The sequence below is a fragment of the Silurus meridionalis genome, chromosome 18 (assembly GCF_014805685.1).
Source record: "Silurus meridionalis isolate SWU-2019-XX chromosome 18, ASM1480568v1, whole genome shotgun sequence".
NCBI classification, from domain to species: Eukaryota; Metazoa; Chordata; class Actinopteri; order Siluriformes; family Siluridae; genus Silurus; species Silurus meridionalis.
This window is the reverse complement of record NC_060901.1, coordinates 22,030,955-22,051,439: the sequence shown is the minus strand read 5'-3', so window position 1 is coordinate 22,051,439 and position 20,485 is coordinate 22,030,955. Positions and strand designations below refer to the sequence as shown.

At 39.6% G+C, this 20,485-nt stretch overlaps 2 protein-coding genes across 4 annotated transcripts; both read right to left on the bottom strand.

Moving 5' to 3' along the window:
* Positions 1–1,914: 1,914 nt before the first annotated feature.
* Positions 1,915–7,699, bottom strand: LOC124401305 (myosin-6-like). Of its 2 annotated transcripts, none has more exons than XM_046873496.1 (12): positions 7,457–7,699; positions 7,264–7,358; positions 6,582–6,731; positions 6,331–6,423; positions 6,051–6,221; positions 5,882–5,956; positions 5,406–5,489; positions 5,108–5,245; positions 2,686–2,760; positions 2,506–2,577; positions 2,284–2,391; positions 1,915–2,129 (listed from the first exon to the last, which is right to left on the bottom strand). In XM_046873496.1, exons 3-11 carry the CDS (start codon positions 6,660–6,662, stop codon positions 2,326–2,328), a joined length of 855 nt encoding a protein of 284 aa, XP_046729452.1. In that variant the 5' UTR covers positions 6,663–6,731; positions 7,264–7,358; positions 7,457–7,699; the 3' UTR covers positions 1,915–2,129; positions 2,284–2,325. The 2 variants fall into 2 exon arrangements, with proteins under 2 accessions (XP_046729452.1, XP_046729453.1); XM_046873497.1 differs by having other exon boundaries at positions 5,882–5,953.
* Positions 7,700–8,812: 1,113 nt separating this feature from the next.
* On the bottom strand, positions 8,813–17,417 carry tshr (thyroid stimulating hormone receptor). 2 transcript variants are annotated; one of them, XM_046873469.1, is made up of 9 exons: positions 17,074–17,417; positions 16,345–16,419; positions 16,074–16,148; positions 15,108–15,182; positions 14,894–14,971; positions 14,281–14,349; positions 12,877–12,954; positions 11,636–11,824; positions 8,813–10,246 (listed from the first exon to the last, which is right to left on the bottom strand). In XM_046873469.1, the coding sequence occupies exons 1-9, from the start codon at positions 17,196–17,198 to the stop codon at positions 8,827–8,829; spliced, it is 2,184 nt and encodes a 727-aa protein (XP_046729425.1). In that variant the 5' UTR covers positions 17,199–17,417; the 3' UTR covers positions 8,813–8,826. The 2 variants fall into 2 exon arrangements, with proteins under 2 accessions (XP_046729425.1, XP_046729426.1); XM_046873470.1 differs by lacking the exon at positions 14,281–14,349.
* Between the last annotated feature and the right edge of the window lie 3,068 nt (positions 17,418–20,485).

Here is a 20,485-nt window from a genome sequence, read left to right as displayed (position 1 = left end):
TATTATTAAAAATAATAAGTAAAGTGGTGTAATGTTGGTCAATATCAGTTAGATTTACTACTAATACTGACAACCATCAAATTTAATATAAACACACAGTGCATAGTGTTAAACCACACGAATTACAGTCCAATACCTTCTAATAATCCAATAATTAAAACCATAAATCCATTGTGATTGCATTCAGTATTCACCCCATTGGTGTGCTGGAATGTTTTTCTGGCTTTGTGGTTGTTTAAAATCCGATCCTGCAGCTACAGGAAGCCGGTGAAGAAAGACAACAATAGGGTGAATGGAGCTTGTGGAAGTTGAACCCAGTTCATCCAGCTGTCAAGTAGTTGGTTGGTGTGTGAAGACAGAACTGAGAGAAAACTACATGATCAAACCTGTTTAGCAATGTAAGGAGAGCATGAAAGCTGGTCAGATGGTGTGGTCAGAGAATTATCCAGGTAGAAGATAAGATCATGTCAAATATATGACCAGTCAAACCACAATTCTACAATGTGAATTGATTAGCTCTAGCACAAGAAGCATTTATAATAGGCGGTAGGATCAGAAGGTCATGAGTTCAAACCCCGCTACAATTGCTTGGTCCCTGAGCAAGGCCTTTAAAACTCAACTGCTCAGTTGCCATATGCCATAGATGTATTATGAGTGTGTACCAGGTCAAAATTCTGGTCTTCTCCAAGCTACTGAGTAAAGCTTATTTTGTTTGTGTTGTTGTCTCTAAGGGAGTTTTTCCTTGCCACAGTCGCCACGGCTTGCTCATCAGGGACAAATGCACACCATTCACCATCACTGTTGATTTGTGTAAAGCTGCTTTGAGACAATGTCTGTTGTGAAAAGCGCTATACAAATAAACTTGACTTGACTTGACTTGACTAGTACACAGGGAATGTCTAAAAAAACATGCAGATGGTGAGACAAGTCTGTGCCTGTGTGTTTTCGAAAATAAATTAACTATTACAGGGTTTGTCCATTCTGGAGAACACTGGTTAGGGATTCACAAATGTGAAAGTGGTGTCGGAAACTGCTTTTTAGCCCAAAAATCATCTTCCTTTCAGTGCTTTCAGTATGAAGCACCTTCAAAAAAATCTTTAAAAATATAGAAATGGAAATGTGAGGACTTGTGAGGTTTGTGCTGCCTGATGGGTTACACCAGTGGTCTCCAAGCCCCCGGGCCGCGGATCGGCACCAGTCAGTGGGTCAATTGGTACCGGGCCGCACAGAAAGAATACATAGTTTACATTATTTCTGTTGTATTTATTATTAATGTTTTATTTTGGAAAATTACCAGATTCTTCCTTCCGGATGACTCACTTGATGCATGTCAAGATGCCTCGGTCACATGTCTTACCTTCGTCCGCTACCTTCTTAAAGGGGCTGCTCCGGCCGCTAACACACAATACATTACCGCTAAATTGAAACCCCCAAGCGAGCTAAATAAACAAAAAACAACACAGTGGATTCACGTTTATTACTTATATTTGCCAACTCAAACATGCGGATGGTCCGCTGTGGTGACCCCTAATGGAAGAAGCCGAAAGAACATGATAAGGGTTCCCTGGTGGTCTAGTGGTTAGGATGCGGCGCTCATACTGCTGAGGCCCGGGTTTGATCCCCAGTCAGGGAACCAACCCCAGCCACTCTTAGTGCCGGTTCCAAGCCCGGATAAATGGGGAGGGTTGTGTTAGGAAGGGCATCTAGCGTAAAAACATGTGCCAAATCAAACATGCGGAGGATCCGCTGTGGCGACCCTTAACGGGAGAAGCCGAAAGAAAGTTTTATTTAGAAAATACCAGTTTTTATGGTCCTATCATTTTATTTTGTTGTATTTATCCGCCACACCTTGAGGGCCAGGCTGTGAAAATATTGTCTGACATTAAACGGGTCCGTGAAAATATTGTCCGTCACTAGTCGTGAAAGCAACTGTTTATTGCCAAGGATTTCTCACTTACCCATAATGCCACTGCTGTCTTATTGCAGAGTTTATAGAGGTCTTTCAGCAAATTCTCATTTACTCTTTCCATGTAGTCTGTTTCATCCGTCAGGGAAGTCTTCCTTTCCTTCAAGGCAGAAATGGACCTGCTCATATCTGCCCACTTATTCTTGGCTTCATTCAAAGAGTCCTGGAGAGTTCAACCATCAAAGCGGTTACATTAATGGCCCCTTTATCAGAGTGACTTCAAATTATAGCGACATCTCTTGTTGGTTCTATTTAATTCACACGTGTTTAATGTGGCATCATTAAATACAGTAGAAGAATGTACAATTACAACTTACTACAGCGGTCATGATTTAATGAGGGAAATAAATATGCACTTGTCACATTGTTGTCTTATTGCAAGATGTCTCCAGGATACTGAGATCCTCCTGCTCTTTTTTCACCTCCTAAAAAAAGCCATAAAGCAAATGTGGTTTAAATGTGAGTGCTTGACAAAAAAAGTCCTGACTTTCCTTTTCTATATTTCGACCTACTGTTCTTATCTCTTCACACTTCCTTACCATCTCAGAAGCTCTTCCTTCAACTGCTGCACTCAGCTGCTCATGTTTCTTCTCAGCTTCAACTAATGATTCCTGGAAGGACACAATTGCAGCTGAGATTACACTTCTGAGGCTTCCCACTCTCGCTTACAAATCATAAAATTATAGAAGAGGATGGATAATTGACGTGGAGAAGCTTACCGTTGGTGGTTGTTTAAATATCTCTTCGTACTCTGACTTCAGGATGGTATAAGCCTGCCATGCTTGCTCACAGTCCTAAAACACAGACATGGAGAAGAATATGCTGTGTGTCAGTGTGACAATTTATATATATATATATATATATATATATATATATATATATATATATATATATATATATATATATATATATATCAATAGTTGATTGCTGGAACTATCAGCTATCATCAAAGATCCATACCTATAGTTTTTCCGGGTTGTGTTATACAGTTTTGAGATTGGCCTTTAGATGCGAATCAGTGACGCAATGTGCCGTTTATTTGAAGTGTATTTTTATATACATTTTCGATGTAACTGTTTTTATTTATTTGGAGTGTTATTTTTGTTTCAGTTTGAATGTATGTCTTTCATTTTCCTCATTATTTATTAATATAATTTGTTATTTCAATTAGCACATTTTGCTGATTCAGTACTGTATTTATATTTTTTTTAATTTTTGTAATAAAGTCCAGTACTGTTTTACATGAAGTGTTTTATATCTAGTTTTTTTATTCAGTATTCATTTTAAAAACTCCTCTTCTTCTTCTTCTTTCGGCTGCTCCCATTAGGGGTTGTCACAGCGGATCATCCGTCTCCATACCACCCTGTCCTCTACATCTGCCTCTTTCACACCAACTACCTGCATGTCTTCCCTCACCACATCCATGAACCTCCTCCTTGGCCTTCCTCTTTTCCTCCTACCTGGTGGCTCCATCTTCAGCATTCTTCTACCAATATAATTCATGTCCCTTCTCTGCACATATCCAAACCATCTCAATCTCGCCTCCCTCACCTTGTCACCAAAACATCCTACATGTGCTGTCCCTCTAATAAACTCATTTCTAATCTTGTCCATCCTCGTCACTCCCAACGAAAACCTTAACATCTTCAGCTCTGCTACCTCCAGGTCTGCCTCCTGCCTTTTACTCAATGCCACTGTCTCTAATCCATACAACATCGCAGGTCTCACCACAGTCCTATAAACTTTCCCTTTCATTCTTGCAGATACCCTACTATCACAAATCACTCCTGTCACTCTTCTCCACCCACTCCACCCTGCCTGCACTCTTTTCTTTACTTCTCTAACACACTCTCCATTACTTTGCACAGTTGACCCCAGGTACCTGAACTCCTCCTCCTTCTCCACCTCTTCTCCCTGCAACCGCATCACTCCACTGCCCTCCCTCTCATTCACACACATGTACTCTGTCTTACTCCTACTGACTTTCATTCCCCTTCTCTCCAGCGCATATCTCCACCTCTCCAGGCTCTTCTCAACCTGCTCTCTACTCTCACCACAAATCACAATATCATCTGCAAACATCATAGTCCAGGGAGACTCCTGTCTGACCTCGTCCGTCAACTTCTCCATCAAAGCAAAAAAGGCATCTGTGGTGCTCTTCCTCGGCATGAAACCATACTGTTCCTCACAGATGGTCACCTCTTCTCTCAGCCTGGCTTCCACTACTCTTTCCCATAACTTCATGGTGTGACTGATCAACTTAATTCCCCTGTAGTTACTGCAGGTCTGCACATCTCCCTTATGCTTAAAGATCGGTACCAGCACACTCCTTCTCCATTCCTCAGGCATCCTCTTCCCTTCCAGAATCCTGTTAAACAATCTGGTTAAAAACTCCACTGCCATCTCTCCTAAACATCTCCACGCCTCTACCGGTATGTCATCTGGTCCAACCGACTTTCCATTCTTCATCCTCTTAATCGCTGCTCTCACTTCCTCCTTACTAATCCTATCTACATCCTGCTTCACCAACTCCACATCCTCCAACCTTCTCTCTCTGTGATTTTCCTCATTCATCAGCTGCTCAAAATACTCCCTCCACCTTCTCAACACACTCTCCTCACTAGTCAACACATTTCCCTCTCCATCCTTTATTGCTCTAACTTGCAGTACATCCTTCCCAGCTCGGTCCCTCTGCCTGGCCAATCGGTATAACTCCTTTTCTCCTTCCTTAGTGTCCAACCTCTTATACAGCTCCTCATATGCCTTTTCCTTGGCTTTCGCCACATCCCTTTTTACCTGCTGCCGCATCTCCTTGTACTCCTGCTTACTTTTCTCATCACTCTGTCTATCCCACTTCTGTTTTGCCAACCTCTTTCCCCTAATGCTCTCCTGCACTTCCTCATTCCACCACCACGTCTCCTTGTCTTGCTTTCTATTTCCAGATGTCATTCATTTTAAAAACTATCGGTTGATTAATTGGTAATCAGCATGCTATCAGTATCGGTAAAATCCATGGTCGACCTCTAAACATCATACGACCGAAATTATGTAGACATGTGACCAGCACACTCAGCATGCAGCATGAACATCCTCATGAGTCCACATTGAAAAAAAGCTCCATGCGAGGCTTTTCGCACTTACCTTCTTTATCGCCGCCTGTGTAAGGTTCACGTCATACAGCAATTCCTCCAGCTGCTGCACTCTGCCTGTCAGTTGGCGCACTTTGTAGATCAAGGCCGACTTCTCGTTCTCCATCTGTTCTTTGGATTTATCTGCATCCTAATAATTCGCCACAGTGTTTAATACAGAAATCATTCCCCCCAATAAAATACAAAAAATTCACTCAAAGCTTGAACCTTTTAATTCTCAGGTATAAAATGCTACACTTCCTTCCTGACACACCGCAAACTACAACAGTCAGGACTGCAGAAAAACGTACCTTTAATGACACTTCAAGCTGTTCCATTGCCTTCTTGTGCCTCCTTTTCATGGCAAGAAGATTGTGACACTTTGTTTTAAAATCCTAAAACACGGCCATGGAAAAGAAGATGGTCAAATAGTGAGGTTAATTGAGGTTCCCTTCAACGCAAAGTTGCTCGGAGCTTCTCAGGTCATCAGAACCGTGTGCATGAGGGTAACATGAGCCGTATAAATATCCAATCAGTGCCATTTAATGAACGAGGTATGAATGATCATGCAAGCTTTCACTTCCAAGTCTAAGTGGGAGCGAACCCAAGGTTTCCGATGGAACTCTGGTGGGATTGTTAGATACTAAGTTAGAATTAATTATGTGCAGGACCTGAGATGAAATTTTCATATATTGGACCAGCTAACATACAAAACCGTATATGGAGTTAAAAATTGGAGGGATTCTTCATTATAAAGTAGGACTAGTTTTCAAAAACTAGGTCTTACCCGTAGTTCAGTATTATTCCACTGCATCCGTTTGGAATCAAGGTTTTTCCACTCCAGGTGTTTTTGATCGTTCTTCTAAAGCACAGCCAACATCAGAAATGTTCATGTCCAAACGAACCACTTCTATATAATATAAACGAGCATCATAAACTTGGATTCTTCTGCTTACCTTTGATATGCTCCTATGTTCTCTGTTGGCTTCACTGATTTGTTGCTTTAACTCCTCCACTGCTTTCTCCAACGTGTGGAAATCATCCTCCAGCTCATAGTTTGTACACTCAACCTGACTAATCATCATTTCCAGCCTGTTACATTTCTCATACTTTTCATCCAAGGAGGCCTGAAGATTCAACAACCAAAGTTTGTTGGGTTTATGGGCTTTACACACATTTCAAGAACTCAAGTTTATCATTAGTCTAAATTAAGGTGGGATGAAGAAATTGCTGTACCGTCAGTAATTCGATTTGAAACTTCAACATTTTCTCCTCCAATTCAACTATAAAGCTCATCATTTCAGCAGCCCCCTCTGTGCAGGCACAGTGCTGAAAAACAGCCAGCAAACAAAAAAGGGGTGAAACGTATGCCTGATGTTCATACCTACAATAGACTTCATTCAAACAGCCAGAGCTGTAGCTCATCGTGAAGCATGGACATCACAAGTCGTCGTGTTGTTGGTTGAGATAAGGATTTTCTCACTTACCATTTTTTTCATGTTAATATTCTTGATTTCTTTAGACAGCGCTTTTTCCAACTCCTGTTCCTGGAACTTTAGTTTTGACATCTTGTTCTCCAGCTGAGCTGTGGACTCCAATGCCTGCTTGTATTTCTTCTCAGCTTCAGACAGACTGACCTGACGGGTAAACATCCAAAGTTTGGTGGCTTCTTTCACTTCTATCTGTATGCATGTATGTATATATGTATATATGTCTGTCTGTCTGTCTGTCTGTCTGTCTGTCTGTCTATCTATCTATCTATCTATCTATCTATCTATCTATCTATCTATCTATCTATCTATCTATCTATCTAATCGAACCGATTGGCCATTTATGTTGCAGAATCATAAATGACCAGTAGGTGGTGGAATATTGATTTATATAATTGTCTGTCTCTCAGACAGTCTATCTATCTATCTATCTATCTATCTATCTATCTATCTATCTATCTATCTATCTATCTATCTATCTATTGATTTATATAATTGTCTATCTATCTATCTATCTATCTATCTATCTATCTATCTATCTATCTATCTATCTATCTATTGATTTATATAATTGTCTATCTATCCATCTATCTATCAATCCATCCAGAAGTGTGTTCACTCCGAGTCCTGAGATGGACACACAAGGACACATGGATGGGATGAGGGTTTTGGGGACTACCTCAGGTTCAGCGCTGTCAGTCGGTGTGACATTCACCTCCTCCACATCACATCCCGAGCCTGGATCCAGCAGAGCAGATGTGTGTTCTAAACTGTCTAAATAGAAACAAAGCAAAGCATCGGGAGATCAAGCTGGAGTCAGAACACCCTCAGGTCTATCATCCCCTCGTCAGGGTGAGAGAGACATGCTTTACCCTTAGGGACAGATGTTTCCCGGGATCCGCTCTTCTCTCCAATTCACCACGCTTCTTTATCATGCAATAAACTCCTGCGGCTGTGGCTGCAACTCCAGCTGCATACAGCAGGGGGCGCAGCACAAAAGAAGCCGTCCGGAACGTAAAGAACCTCAATAAATCCCGCATTGTGGCGATGAGCTTCAGCTGAACATCTCCGCCGGCAGAAGGTTCACTTTACGCTGAAACTCCGCCACTATGTGCATTAACACTTATACCCACGGCATGCTCGGGTGTGAGACTATGACGTCACAACCTCAGTGACGCTGACCAAACGATTTTTCCCACATTACGTACAGCCACTAGTGGGTTAGGGTTAGGTTAATGCATGTAACTAGTTACAGTTTAGATTAGTTATCAATTCACCTAACACCAATTTGTAATTAATCCATTTCATATTATAATATTATAATTAAAAAACACAACTAATATGCACATGCACTAATTGATAGCAGATCACTGCTAATTGGCAAACAAATCCTGGTGCAAGATCAAAGCCCTATTGCTGTGTTTTTAATGCAGTCTCAATTCAAAAATTCAAAACACGTAGACCCTGATAAAGAACGAAGAAACACATGCAGAAATGATCAAAAATGATTATGGGTCAACGACAAATGGAGTTCAGCTTCACACTGCCGAAGTGCGTTCTTTCAATCTTCATGGCCAAGTGATAAATATGTCAAAAGACTTTTATTATTATTATTATTATTATTATTATTAAGAAACACATGCATTTTGTTCCTATTCAACAAATGAGGTAATGTAACAATATGAAGATTGACTTTGACTAAACAGATGTACAAATGTTCCACTTTATTTTCAGAGAAAAATCCTCCAGTAGCAACAGCTTAACACACTCTATGCACCGGGACAATACATCTGTTTCTTCAAACATTCGGCTGAAATATTTTTTCCGCCTCTCGTAAAACATTTGCCAAAGATGTTCTTCACTAGTTTGAGATTGGTTTCTTGCCATCCAATTCATCCTGATCCAGGATTTAGGTGAGGTGACTGGGCAGGCTATTCAATGATATTTAACTATTATAAACTATTATTATATATAGTTATTATTATAACTATTTCCATGTTTGCTTGCAATAATGCTTGCAGAGCTTGGACGTATGCTTCAGCTATGGTGAAGTCAGTTCCGATTAGCCGCAGACTGACCCAGAACAAACTGCATAATGTTAAAGTTTGAAATAGTAGCCATGTCTCCAGTCTCCAAGACTGGTCTGTATATAGGAGTTAGATCATATTTAAGCATGAGTTCAGATGTTGCATTTTTGGAGGAGGATCATTCCAGTGCAATGCAACGTTTCCCCCAAGTAAGTTCAGTCCTTAAATGTGTTTAAATGTACTGTCAGAAGGTTCACATTTCCTGCCTCTTCATGTGTTTGTGTCCTTGTTGATACCGGATTGTTAACGGTAGCAGCAACCTGAATGTTCCACCAGCGTAGGATTTTTGCTTTTACTCCACGCCTGTTTCTGTCTTCGCTGCTTGCTTTTGTAGACATGGTTTGGCCTCGGAACAGTTGGGCCTTTTGCTCACACAGACCAATTTTGCTGAGCAAGATAAATATGTCGCCCTGAAATGCCTTGGTGAATATGGCATAGAGAAAAGGATTGGCACAGGAGTTGAGCGGGTAGAAGAGAACCAGCAGGATCTTGGAGTTCGAAATGGTTATGAGTGGGTGATCCAGTGCAGCTGATATGGCGTAGAAGGAGATTGGCGAGATGCAGAGAAAGTCAGTGAAAATGAGTATTGCCATCCGCTTGGCAATGCTGCCATCTTTGCTGGCTGAGGTGTACATCGGATTGCGCACTGCACAGTATATTTTTATGTAGCAGGTACAGATGACGAGGAAGGCCACGATGTTGATGACTAACATAAATAAAATGTAAACCTGGTCCACCAGGTTCTGAGTGCTCATAGGTAAGCATATGCTGACCTTTTGGTAACTGCTTACCCCCAACACAGGCATAAGGGCAAGCAGAAGGCAGAAAAACCAACCCCCAAGCATGACAGCAGAGGCATGGGACAAACGCAGCTTCCGATGTAGTTCCATTGCAAAATTGATGGCATGCCAGCGCTCCAACGTGATAGTGGTCAAGGTGTAAACGGACAACTCGCTTGCAAAGATGGAGATAAATCCAGCAAGGCTACACCATGGTCCCGTCTGCCAGTCTATGGCATGATTGTAGTATTCCGATTGCGTGTAAAGATCCACAGAGGCGATGAGAAGCAGATAGACGCCCATACACAAGTCAGCAAAGGCCAGGTGGCACATAAGGAACCGTGAGACAGAGAGTTTGTAACGACTGGTGAGGAGCACAAAAAGCACGAACAAATTTCCCAGTACAGCCAACAAACTGACAAACCAAACAGACACCCTCAAGACGCTGAAACCCATGATGTCCTCACAGGGATTGAAGTCATCAGGAGCTGGGGAGCATGTCACATCCTCTCCATCCTCACATACTAAATAGTCATAATGATTATCAAAGTACACGCTGGGGGCTAGCTGGGGATTCTTTAGCATGTCCCCAGATCCCATATCATGTTCAGCATTCCCAAAGTCATGATAATGTTGAAAGTCATGGTGGTCAAATGGGTTTTTAAGAAGGGGATCACTCATGGCAATGCGTTTGTCTTTGCTACCAATGGAGGCTGGAATTGAATACACGCCTAGTGATCTTTTATAGCGCTTGGAATGCATTGCAGTCAGGTTACAAATGATGTAATCCAGGTACCTGTTATCGACAGAAGAAGGGAGTAGGTGTGTGTTGGCAGAAATGTGACATAGCTTGGATATAAACACTACTGAATTCAAAGCGCTTCAGAGTTTTATAGAAGTAAATCATTATTCAGGCTGATTTTGAAATTGAATTGAAATGGAAGACTACAACTTCATGGCCTCCTCATGGCCCTTCATCAGAAAAGAATGAAAATGGGAACTCAGAAGGACACACACGCTTGACATATTAAACTTTGAACTATTGTCAAAAGTGACTTAGAATTTGTTTGGTCCCCAATTTGGTTTGATGAAAGTGTGCACTCGAGCTACACTGGTGCCACTATTTTCGCTAAAAAATGATTTATTTTACAAATCCATTAGCCAATCATCTGATTACTTATTGTTTAATAAAAAAATTTAAAAATCGTAGTTTTTCAGTGCGATTTCAGAACTTCCAAGGAAGCGATCCAGTCATCTTTGAATAGCCTGAACCTGTAGTTAGCTTGCATATAGATTTACATCCATGTTGCTTAGCATCTTAAAAAAAACATTTTCTAGAGTACTATGAAGGTCCAAAATTTAGTATGGACCACTTGAGACTCATTAGCAATGACACCTTCTCTCTAGTGCACCATAATGCCTCTAATATGTACTGTTAATGTACCTACACTACATAGACAAGATTGTGAACACCTGAAGATTGGACTGGTATGTGCTTCATTTTGGAAAAGATTGGTATCCGTTTGTTAATAATGAGCTCCACTCTTTTGGAAAAGATGTTCCACTAGATTTTGTGGAGAATTTGTGAGATTTCAGGCACAAGGTTGTTAGTAAAATCATATAATGATTTAGAAGAGGTGAGGAGGAGGCCTGGGTAGCGTTCCAATTCAGCCCAAAGATGTAAAATATTAAAGTAAGCAGAAGATCTTCCACTCCAAACCATGAAAGCATATCTTCACAGAGCTGGCTTTTTGCGCACGGCGGCATTGCCGTGCTGGAACAGTTTTGAGTCTCCTAGTTTATGCAAAGGGAAAATTTCATGCTACAGCATTAAAAGATGTCCTAAACAATTGTGTGTCTCCAATTTTCTGGTATCGGTTTGGAGAAGAAGCTGGAAAAAGTCTATTATTACTTATATTATTGATCTTAATATTGGATTTGATCATTTATTATATAAGTACCAATTAAGGGTATTTCCAGGTCTACACACACTCTGACCAGATTTGAGTTCAATCATCCAGATGAACGAAGATGCAAAAGATCATCATGGTGGAATTTGTGTATCATAATGAATTGGGATGACACGTTTTTGACTAATTAGCATAAATGGATGGATGTAAAATGATGGATGTTTTGTTCAATTCATTATCACATACTCTTACAGTCAAGCTTTATCCGTACAAACCCTTTCTTTTTCTTAAGGTTCTTGAATGCGCAGCAGTGACTAGGATATGTCATATCAGCACCAATCAGATGTCTGAAGGTTTTGATCGGTGGAAGCTTTTTAAGGTCCCAGACGTTCCGAGCTCTGAGTTCCCGAAGTGACTCCAGTCCTCTTGCTGGAAGGGAGGACACTCCTGAGTCTGAAACATCACTGCCCAAACAAAACAAAAAAAGGTTTCACACAAAGATCCACATGTTTTTTTCACTCATGGGTCTTTTTTTTACTACACAGATTTCCCAACCACCAGGCCGAGAACCAGTACCAGGCCGTGGGTTATTTAGTACTGAGCTGCACAGATAAATAAAAACGTCTTCATTTTTATTTTAGTATTTTTTTTTTACTTCCACAGTCTGCAGGATTTTTTATTAAAAAGAAAACAAAATATCCCTCAATTGTTTCTGTCTCAGTTTCTTTTCCTATGCATCTATAAAGTGAGCTCCTTCCGCATTATGATGAGTAGAAGATCTTCTCCCTCAGTGTTTCCTGCACAAGAAGTTTTGGATTTATTTTTGCCTATGAAAACATTTTTTGTAGAAACTTTTTGTGTTAAATTTTTTTAGACTGATTTTTTTGTTTTTTTCCTTTGCTTCTGTGAATTTGTATTTTCTCTTTTCGTTATTTGGAACATAATTAAAAAGCTCGAAATTTCCATCTAGTCCGTCTCTACATTTGGGTTCACCTTCTCCCCTACAACACAATGTTGGAGACCCCCTCTCCCACCCCAGGTTTGAGACCCGGTCCTACTGTAGCATTTATTCTATGGATATGATTCCACCTTTTGATAGGCTCCTGTTCTGACTTATTTCAGTTTACGTTCCTCTTCTTGGAAATGTAACATCCTGAATGGGACATCGATCAATCCCAGTTCACATACACTCTCTCATATACAGTACATGTAGGCACACTTTCTACTGGGGTCCCTGAAACCCTGAGCCTGAGCACATATTTTCCTCTGAGTTGGAAGAAGACAATTTCCAATAGCTTATATTGTATTCACCACCCTGTAAAACTATCTTGGGGTGTTGATTTGTATCAAAAATCAATCAATTAAAAATGCAAACTATTTTAAATGACAAAACCATACACACAGATGCTCGCTTTGTTTTCTCCACACAAACACACACACACACACACACACACTGTTAACTGTGTGTTGACTCTTTGAATGAATATTTCCAATTCCAAGACTAGAGCATACTCACAGCAGCTCCGGACCGCTAATGGTTCCCGCAAACATGTCTTCACTCAGTTTTGTGAGGTCTTTGTTTCGGTTAAGATATCTACAGAGAAAAAAAATTATAATGTTCTAAATGCTTTGATCTATGATGAAAAGATATATTCGTTTTACATTTATACACAAGTCCTGAGTTTTCCAGCCATTCCTTGCATGGAATTCTAGCTTCCATTGAACTAGGAAACCCAAATCTGTTCCACCATGACAATGTCCCTGTGCACAAAGCACAGGGTTGGAATGGAAGATCTCCTGCTATAGAACTCAAATCCTATTGAACACCTTTGGAATGAATTGGAACACCACCCCAGGCCTACATCAGTACGTGACTTTACTAACGCCCTGGTGGTTGAATTAAATCTTCCCAGAAGAGCTTAATATAATAGAAAATGGAGACGGAATGTGGAATGTTAAAAAAGAAGCACATACAGTATAAATCTTATGGTCAGGTGTCCCCTTTGTTCATGTCAATAACTGTGGCTAGGTTTAATTTCAGTCAGTTTTTAACCTAATTTGATAATCTAAATAACCCTCAAGCTTAAAGACATGGCACAGGCCAAAATTTGCACATGCTTTTCTACTTATTGTACATGAAGCAATTCATACAAACAATCCCACAACATGCAACATGCATTACACCCACACACACATTAATATAGTTAATCTTCTTCTTTTTCTTTTGGCTGCTCCCATTAGGGGGCGCCACAGCGGATCATCCGTCTCCATACCCCCTGTCCTCTACATCTGCCTCTTTCACACCAACTACCTGCATGTCTTCCCCTCACCACATCCATAAACCTCCCCCTTGGCCTTCCTCTTTTCCTCCTTCCTGGTGTCTCCCTCCTTAGGATTCTCCTACCAATATAACTCATGTCCCTCCTCTGCACATGCCCAAACCATCTCAATCTCACCTCCCTCACCTTGTCACCAAAACATCCTACATGCGCTGTCCCTCTAATAAACTCCTTTCTAATCCTGTCCATCCTAGTCACTCCCAATGAACATCTCAACATCTTCAGCTCTGCTGCCTCCAGCTCCACCTCCTGTCTTTTACTCAATGCCACTGTCTCTAAACCAGACATCTCAGGTCTCACCACAGTCCTATAAACTTTCCACTTTCACTCTTACAGACACTCTTCTATCACAAATCACTCCTGCTATCACTCTTCTCCACCCACTCCACCCTGCCTGCACTCTTTTCTTTACTTCCCTAACACACTCTCCATTACTTTGCACTGTTGACCCCAGGTACCTGAACTCCTCCACCTTCTCCACCTCGGTTAATATGGGATTAAAAATTATCGAGTGATATTTCATAAAACCTTTAGTAGTGTGATTTCATGTTTGCACTCAAGATTTGAACAAGAAGATTTACATTGCATTTAGTTTTGTTCCATTGAAGGCATGGTGCTGGATTTTGGTAAAGCCATTACTGTATAACATCCTGTTGAACAGAAAACAACATCGGGGGAAAACATTGCATTATTTATGTGTTTTGATAGTGTTGTCATACTGTGCTTGAAAAAAAAAAGTTTGGAAACATGTAGTCTTTTATGATTTTTAGAGACACATTCATGTTCCGTTTAAAGGTTCACTTTGCCCAAAAAAATAAATAGATGTCCAGATGTTCCACTTTATTTTTCAGTAAAAAATCCTTTCTTAGCATTAAATAACAGTTTCACACTCTTGGCATTGATACAGTTGGTTTCTCCAAACATTCAGCTGAAGTCTCCAACCTTTCCTGCTCCAAAACACCAAATGTCACATTTGTACTCATCTGTCCAACTTTCTTTAACTTATTCACTGTCTGTTTTTGGCTTTAACCAGGTTTGTTGCATTTAAACAAAAATTAAACATGTGTTTGTCAAAAAAAACATAAAAGACTCCACAGGCACTGTAGATATCATATAATACATACCATAATATAATCTAGTAATAAAATAATATTCATTAATACATTCATTTAGAATGTAGTATTTGATACTTACACCGTTAGCGCATTTTCGGTGATGCCTTGGAATGCGTTTGCAGGAATTTCAGTGACGTACAGATTATCGGAAATTTCTCTTTTCGAAAGAAAATCCGAACAATTACACGTAAATATCAGTCACAGAAGATCTGTTGTAATATTGGTATTGAATTAGCAAACATAAAAAAAGCGCTTTATCTGTGTTCCTTTGTAATACATGGAAGATTGCTCACAGCATGAAAGATGATCCACCAGAATGGATCCTGGTTAGTGCAGGAAAGATGGTGAGACCTGTATTGAACAAACCTCTGTGACAAAAAAAGAAAAGAAAACAAAGAACTTAAATTAGACTCGAATAATAAATATTAGCCTAATTACTTGGATTTAATAGGAATTCTACTATATACTGTAAAGTGTTATAAATGCGACTTTGAAGCCATATTACAACAGATACTTGATACACTATATGGACAAACATTTGTGGACACCTAAACTGAAGATTGGTATGTGCTCCTTTTGAAAATTAGTCCCCATTTGCTATTAAAAAGCGCTCCACTCTTCTGGGAAGATGTTCCACTAGATTTTGTGGCGATTTCTGCTCATCTAGGTACAAGAGTATTAATAAAGTCAGGAACTGAGGAACTGAGGAATTCAGGAGGCCTTGGGTGCCATTTTAATGAATCTCGAAGGTGTTCAGTAGGGGTTTAGCTCTATAACAGGCCTCTCAAGATCACCCACACATGTTAAGTATTTTGTCTATATTGTGTAGGTGCAATAAAACACCAATATGAATGAGGAAATTGCTATTTATGACATGTGTAGTATGCACAGATGGACAAACCCTATGTTGTTAATGCCAAGTATTTTAAATTGCACTTCTGTATATCACACATCTTGATCTATTTCTCTTCATGTAGGTACATGTTTACCACAAAGTCACATGGTGGCTGCTGAAAATGCTATAAAACACCCTATCCAAAGGCCTTCTCTGGAACATTCCATGGGTAAGCCTGGTAGTTATCTGGTGTTCAAGTGACTATGGTCACATGAGTAAATTGTGATTCTATTACACCACTGCCCAGGGGACATCTTTTTAACATCTGGATTAAAGATCATTTGCATATAAACACTAGAAGATGTTACAGAACTTGAATCAACTGCACATTCGGTAGCTACTATATGATGATGTTCATTCTCACAAGTAATATAACTCGGGTAGATCCTTGAAAGCTTCAGGATCAATGGTCGTCAAACTTCTGGTGTTTCTTATTTCTCTGTGTGGGAACAAAAAGGAAGAATTTTTTTTTGCATTTTCACATCATGGTATAAGATGTTTGGGTTTATAATTAAACTAATGGGAAATTTCATGCCACTGCATCCAAAGACATTCTACACAATTGTGTGCCTTCAACTTTGAAAATTTTTCTTCATACATGACTCTATTTAAGATTCGGGACATTGTAGACTTACATATGTGTGATCTTCTTCAGGTTGAAAAATGAATGCTTTTCTAAACGTCTTAACGTGACGTCCACTGAAAGATAACTGAAACAAGAGAAAGACTGGAGCGTCAAATTGCTCAATTAAACAACGCTAATAGACATAATAGTCTATTAAATTCACTATATATTAAAAATATTTGGACACCAGTCCTTGTTTTTTAGATTGACACATTTGGATTATGTTGGATGCCCGTATCTAGAGCAACATACTTGTTTTTCTTATTTCTTCTCATTTTAGAATCACATTTTTTTATATACTGAGCAGCCAGACTTGACTTGAACCACTGTTCAAGTCTAGGCACCTGTTTTTTTCCCCCTCAAGTGGACGATCAAGAACATTCCAATAAAAAGGAATCTAAATGAGCAATGTGTTAGAATCAGAACAATTATTGTACCGTGCACTGACCACTGTATTATGTACGGTTATTTTTTTCTTTAATTATAATCCAAACCTGAAGATGAACTGCACTTCTATACAGTTTCTTTGTGCCCACTGTCCATTGGTAAACGCAATATACACATACAAATGAACATAATTTGGACACAGTTCGATCTCAGACAAATTCACGCACATCTATGAAAACTGGAATGCATTATTAGTTCCACATGCAGAATGTTAGGGGAGAATAAATATAGCCACGGTTTTATAGAGCAAATAGACCCTCCTTGAGCAATACTCTAACACTACTTCACCCACATTAATGAGATGTTCACCATGCTGGCAAATGCGTCTTCCGGAACAGAGCTCAGTCTTGTTTCGTAGAGACGTCTGCAAGGAAAAATGAATACGAACCAATGAATATGAAATACATTGCATAACATTCGAACATTTCACCTTGATCAGAATTCATCTGACATGACAGAGCTATTAAACTGATCTTTTACATGTTTATCTTGTCTTTACATCCTTGTCTTTTTCATCTATGTAAATCTGTGACGAACATATGACAGCATATTACCATTTGTTTGTGCTTAATGGCAAATATTCTGACCAAAAAGAACCAGGCTGATCATCTACAGTATAAGCAGTTGAACCTGACCATTGACTAGAACCAATGCATGAAAATAAGCAGGGGCATCACCAAAGTGTCCACCATTCTAAACATTTTATAGGCTATTATTTACATTTACAACATGGTCAATGATGTCATTACACAAATCATGACAATGTATATTAATACATAAGAAATATCTAATAATAATATTATAGCATTATGTGGAAACGAGCTTGTTTTCAAGAAAGTTATTTCAGCCATTTTGTGTCTCAAATCAGTACATGTAGAAAAAAAGCCAGATGTCAAATACACCAAGGAGACACATGAATTGGTGGCTTTTAAGATACATATACTGTACATAGCGCATAATACACAATACGTGAACGATCCACTTTGCCGTTATAAATCTTCTTGATGAAACTGATTATAATTTCATGTCTTTTGTGAAAAATCACACATATATGTGAATAATATATAAACACATATAGAAGTTTGTAATTATTGGGTTAAGCATCATACTTACAGTGTCTCCGTGTTTCCAGGAAACCTGGGCAAGGTAGATAACTCTGTACACGTAACATAATACCCTTTCCAATCCGTGCATTCACAGTCATTAGGGCACTTATCAAAGCTTTCGGTGCAGGTGAAGTAAAAGATGGTCATCACGACCAATGCAAACAATGGCATTTTAGTTTCTTGGAATTATAAACCCCAAAAACGTTCACACGAACAAGCTGAGAAGCTTTAACCACCAAAGAATTGCTGTGATCAGTGAAGAAAATGGGTTGAGATGCTTAAACTGAACTCTAGCAGTCTTCTTCACCCTTCTCATCTTTCCTTCTGCAGTAGGGAGGGGGTTGGAGGTACGACGATGGGGTAAAGCAAACAATGTCACAAGACAGGTAACTTCCTGCGGTTTTAGACTTTAGTTTACTTACATCTACAGCATTTGCCAAGTGTTCCATATCCAGAGCGACTTACAATATCTCTTTTATACATCTGAGAAGTTGAAGGTCAAGCTTAGGAACCCGTTGAATAAAAGTTTGTGAATATCTGTTCATAAGATTGGTATATGCATCTTTTTTTAACATTCCATTTCATATTTACTCTTCTGGGAAGATGTTCCACTCGATTTCGTGGAGATTTGTGCTCATTCATCCACAACGGTATTAGTAGAGACACATCCTGATGTAGCTGAGATGAGGAGACTTGAGGAGACCAATTTGGGATTTGAACTAATGACCTTCCAAACCACAATTCCACCATCTGAACCACTGAGCTTTACTTCTCTTTATGTTTATATTGCACTAGGGTTAGGGTTAGGGTTAGGGTTAACAGGAAGACCGTGAACACATTTTTACAAAGCAGTCTCTTAACCCCTTTCAAGATCACATATCCTTGCCTTCAACCATGGAAATAAAACTAAACAAATCACTTGACAAGCAATTGTTCGGATGGGAATGTGAGTTCATCGGGATCACATCTGATATTAACAAAAGAAGCGAACGCGCCACTGCTCCAACAGAGCGCTGATGGCTTCATTCCAATGAAACCTCAAGTCTACTTAAAGATCCATTCATCCTTGTCACCCTCAAGATGATGAAGAGGCCATCAGGCTGTCATGAAAAAACCTGAAACAATGGGACCTGTTTTCTTTGGATTTCTTTGTATATTTTAGTCTCCAGAGGTCAACCTTTATCACAATGACTTACACTTTGTAGGGGTTTCTATATTTTTAGTTTGTGATAATAATTTTTTTGGACAGCAGTCACAAGAATACACTCTAATGGCCCCCCTCTTTCCATTGTTTACATTCCCCTCTTATCTGGTTTTCTTCATTGTCCGACTCTTCTAATATCTGTGACTAATATAAAGCATTTCCTATATATAGAGAGAGATAGAAGATAAGGAAATAAGAAAATATGAGATAGTTTGTAAACAGGATGCTCGATATTCTATATTCAACATGGAATTAAAAAGGAATCAGTGAAAGAAATCTAATGCAGAAACTTTGCGTTCTTCGTGAAAACAAACACATTTATGACGAAGAAAAAAAATTATTGCATTTGACCGATTCTCATATCCAAAGCGACTTTTATTTGATCTCATTCATAAAACTGAGCAGCTATGGGGTTATGGGCCTTGCTAATGGGCCCAGGACTGGAATGAATAAAGGACATTTAAATTATTTTCCTCACATCCCCCAACTTGTTAGAAAGGCGAGTGCAGGGCCTTCACTGGAGCAAAGAGGGTTAAGGGCTGTGCTCAAGAGCTCAGCAGTGCTGGGATTAAACCACTAACCTTTGGATCAGTAACCAACAGCTTTAAGCAGTGAACCACCACCACCACCTGTTCATTGTTTTACATATTGGGCAAATATTTGTGGACACCTGACCATAAGATTTGAGCTCTATATAAGGCCACTCCAACATATCTTGTGTGCAGGGACATTGTCATGCTGGAACAGGTTTGGGTCTCCTGGGAGTCTCCTAGGATTTTCACAATAACTGAAGGGAAAATTTACTACGACTGAAACATGTAAATATTTTAGCTGTCCCAAGCCAATCAGTCCCCATCTTTGTTTGGTTTAACAGCTATATAAACGACATCATTCTAAGGTGATTATCTGCTTCCTTAACTCGGCTTGGCATTTTCATAGACAACCTCTGCTTCGAACTTTATGTGGTGGGAACTGAAAATCCAGACATGTCGATGACCAGGTGTGAAGAATGTCACTTGTTTGTGAAAAATTCCAACATCTGCACGAGGCAAGACGAATGATTTGAATCAGCATGATGGCCAGTACTTGTAAAAGCTGCTAGCAATACAATCAAACAGAACTTGAATGAAATGTCTTGAAAAGGTTTGGACCAAACATGGGAGGGTATACCAGTAAAAAAAGACCCCTCCAAATGTACAATAATGTGATGACACCATGTGTGAATAAGGACTGTGTTAAGGTACATTGTGAAGATTTTCCGCACCCTGCAGTTGTATGAGGATTATAAGATGTATAAAGGTTGTATAAGGATGAGAAATATATCAATGTACAGTAGTGCAGTTCGACTGGTATTAGGGGACAGATATTGATGTTCAGGCTGGTGCCACATGAGG

Bases quoted from the DNA above. Each gene is read 5' to 3' on its own strand.
- tshr (XM_046873469.1), bottom strand. From the start codon at position 17,198: ATGTTATGCAATGTATTTCATATTCATTGGTTCGTATTCATTTTTCCT. The intron at 15,183-16,073 runs GTGAGAATGAAC...TTTTTGTCACAG, and splicing joins CTACCCGAGTTATATTACTT to AGGTTTGTTCAATACAGGTC. The intron at 12,955-14,280 runs GTAAATCTTCTT...TTTTCTCTGTAG, and splicing joins GGAACAAAACTAAATGCAAT to ATATCTTAACCGAAACAAAG.
- LOC124401305 (XM_046873496.1), bottom strand. From the start codon at position 6,662: ATGTCAAAACTAAAGTTCCAGGAACAGGAGTTGGAAAAAGCGCTGTCT. The intron at 5,490-5,881 runs GTAAGACCTAGT...GCCGTGTTTTAG, and splicing joins GGAATAATACTGAACTACGG to GATTTTAAAACAAAGTGTCA. The intron at 2,761-5,107 runs GTAAGTGCGAAA...TCTGTGTTTTAG, and splicing joins CACAGGCGGCGATAAAGAAG to GACTGTGAGCAAGCATGGCA.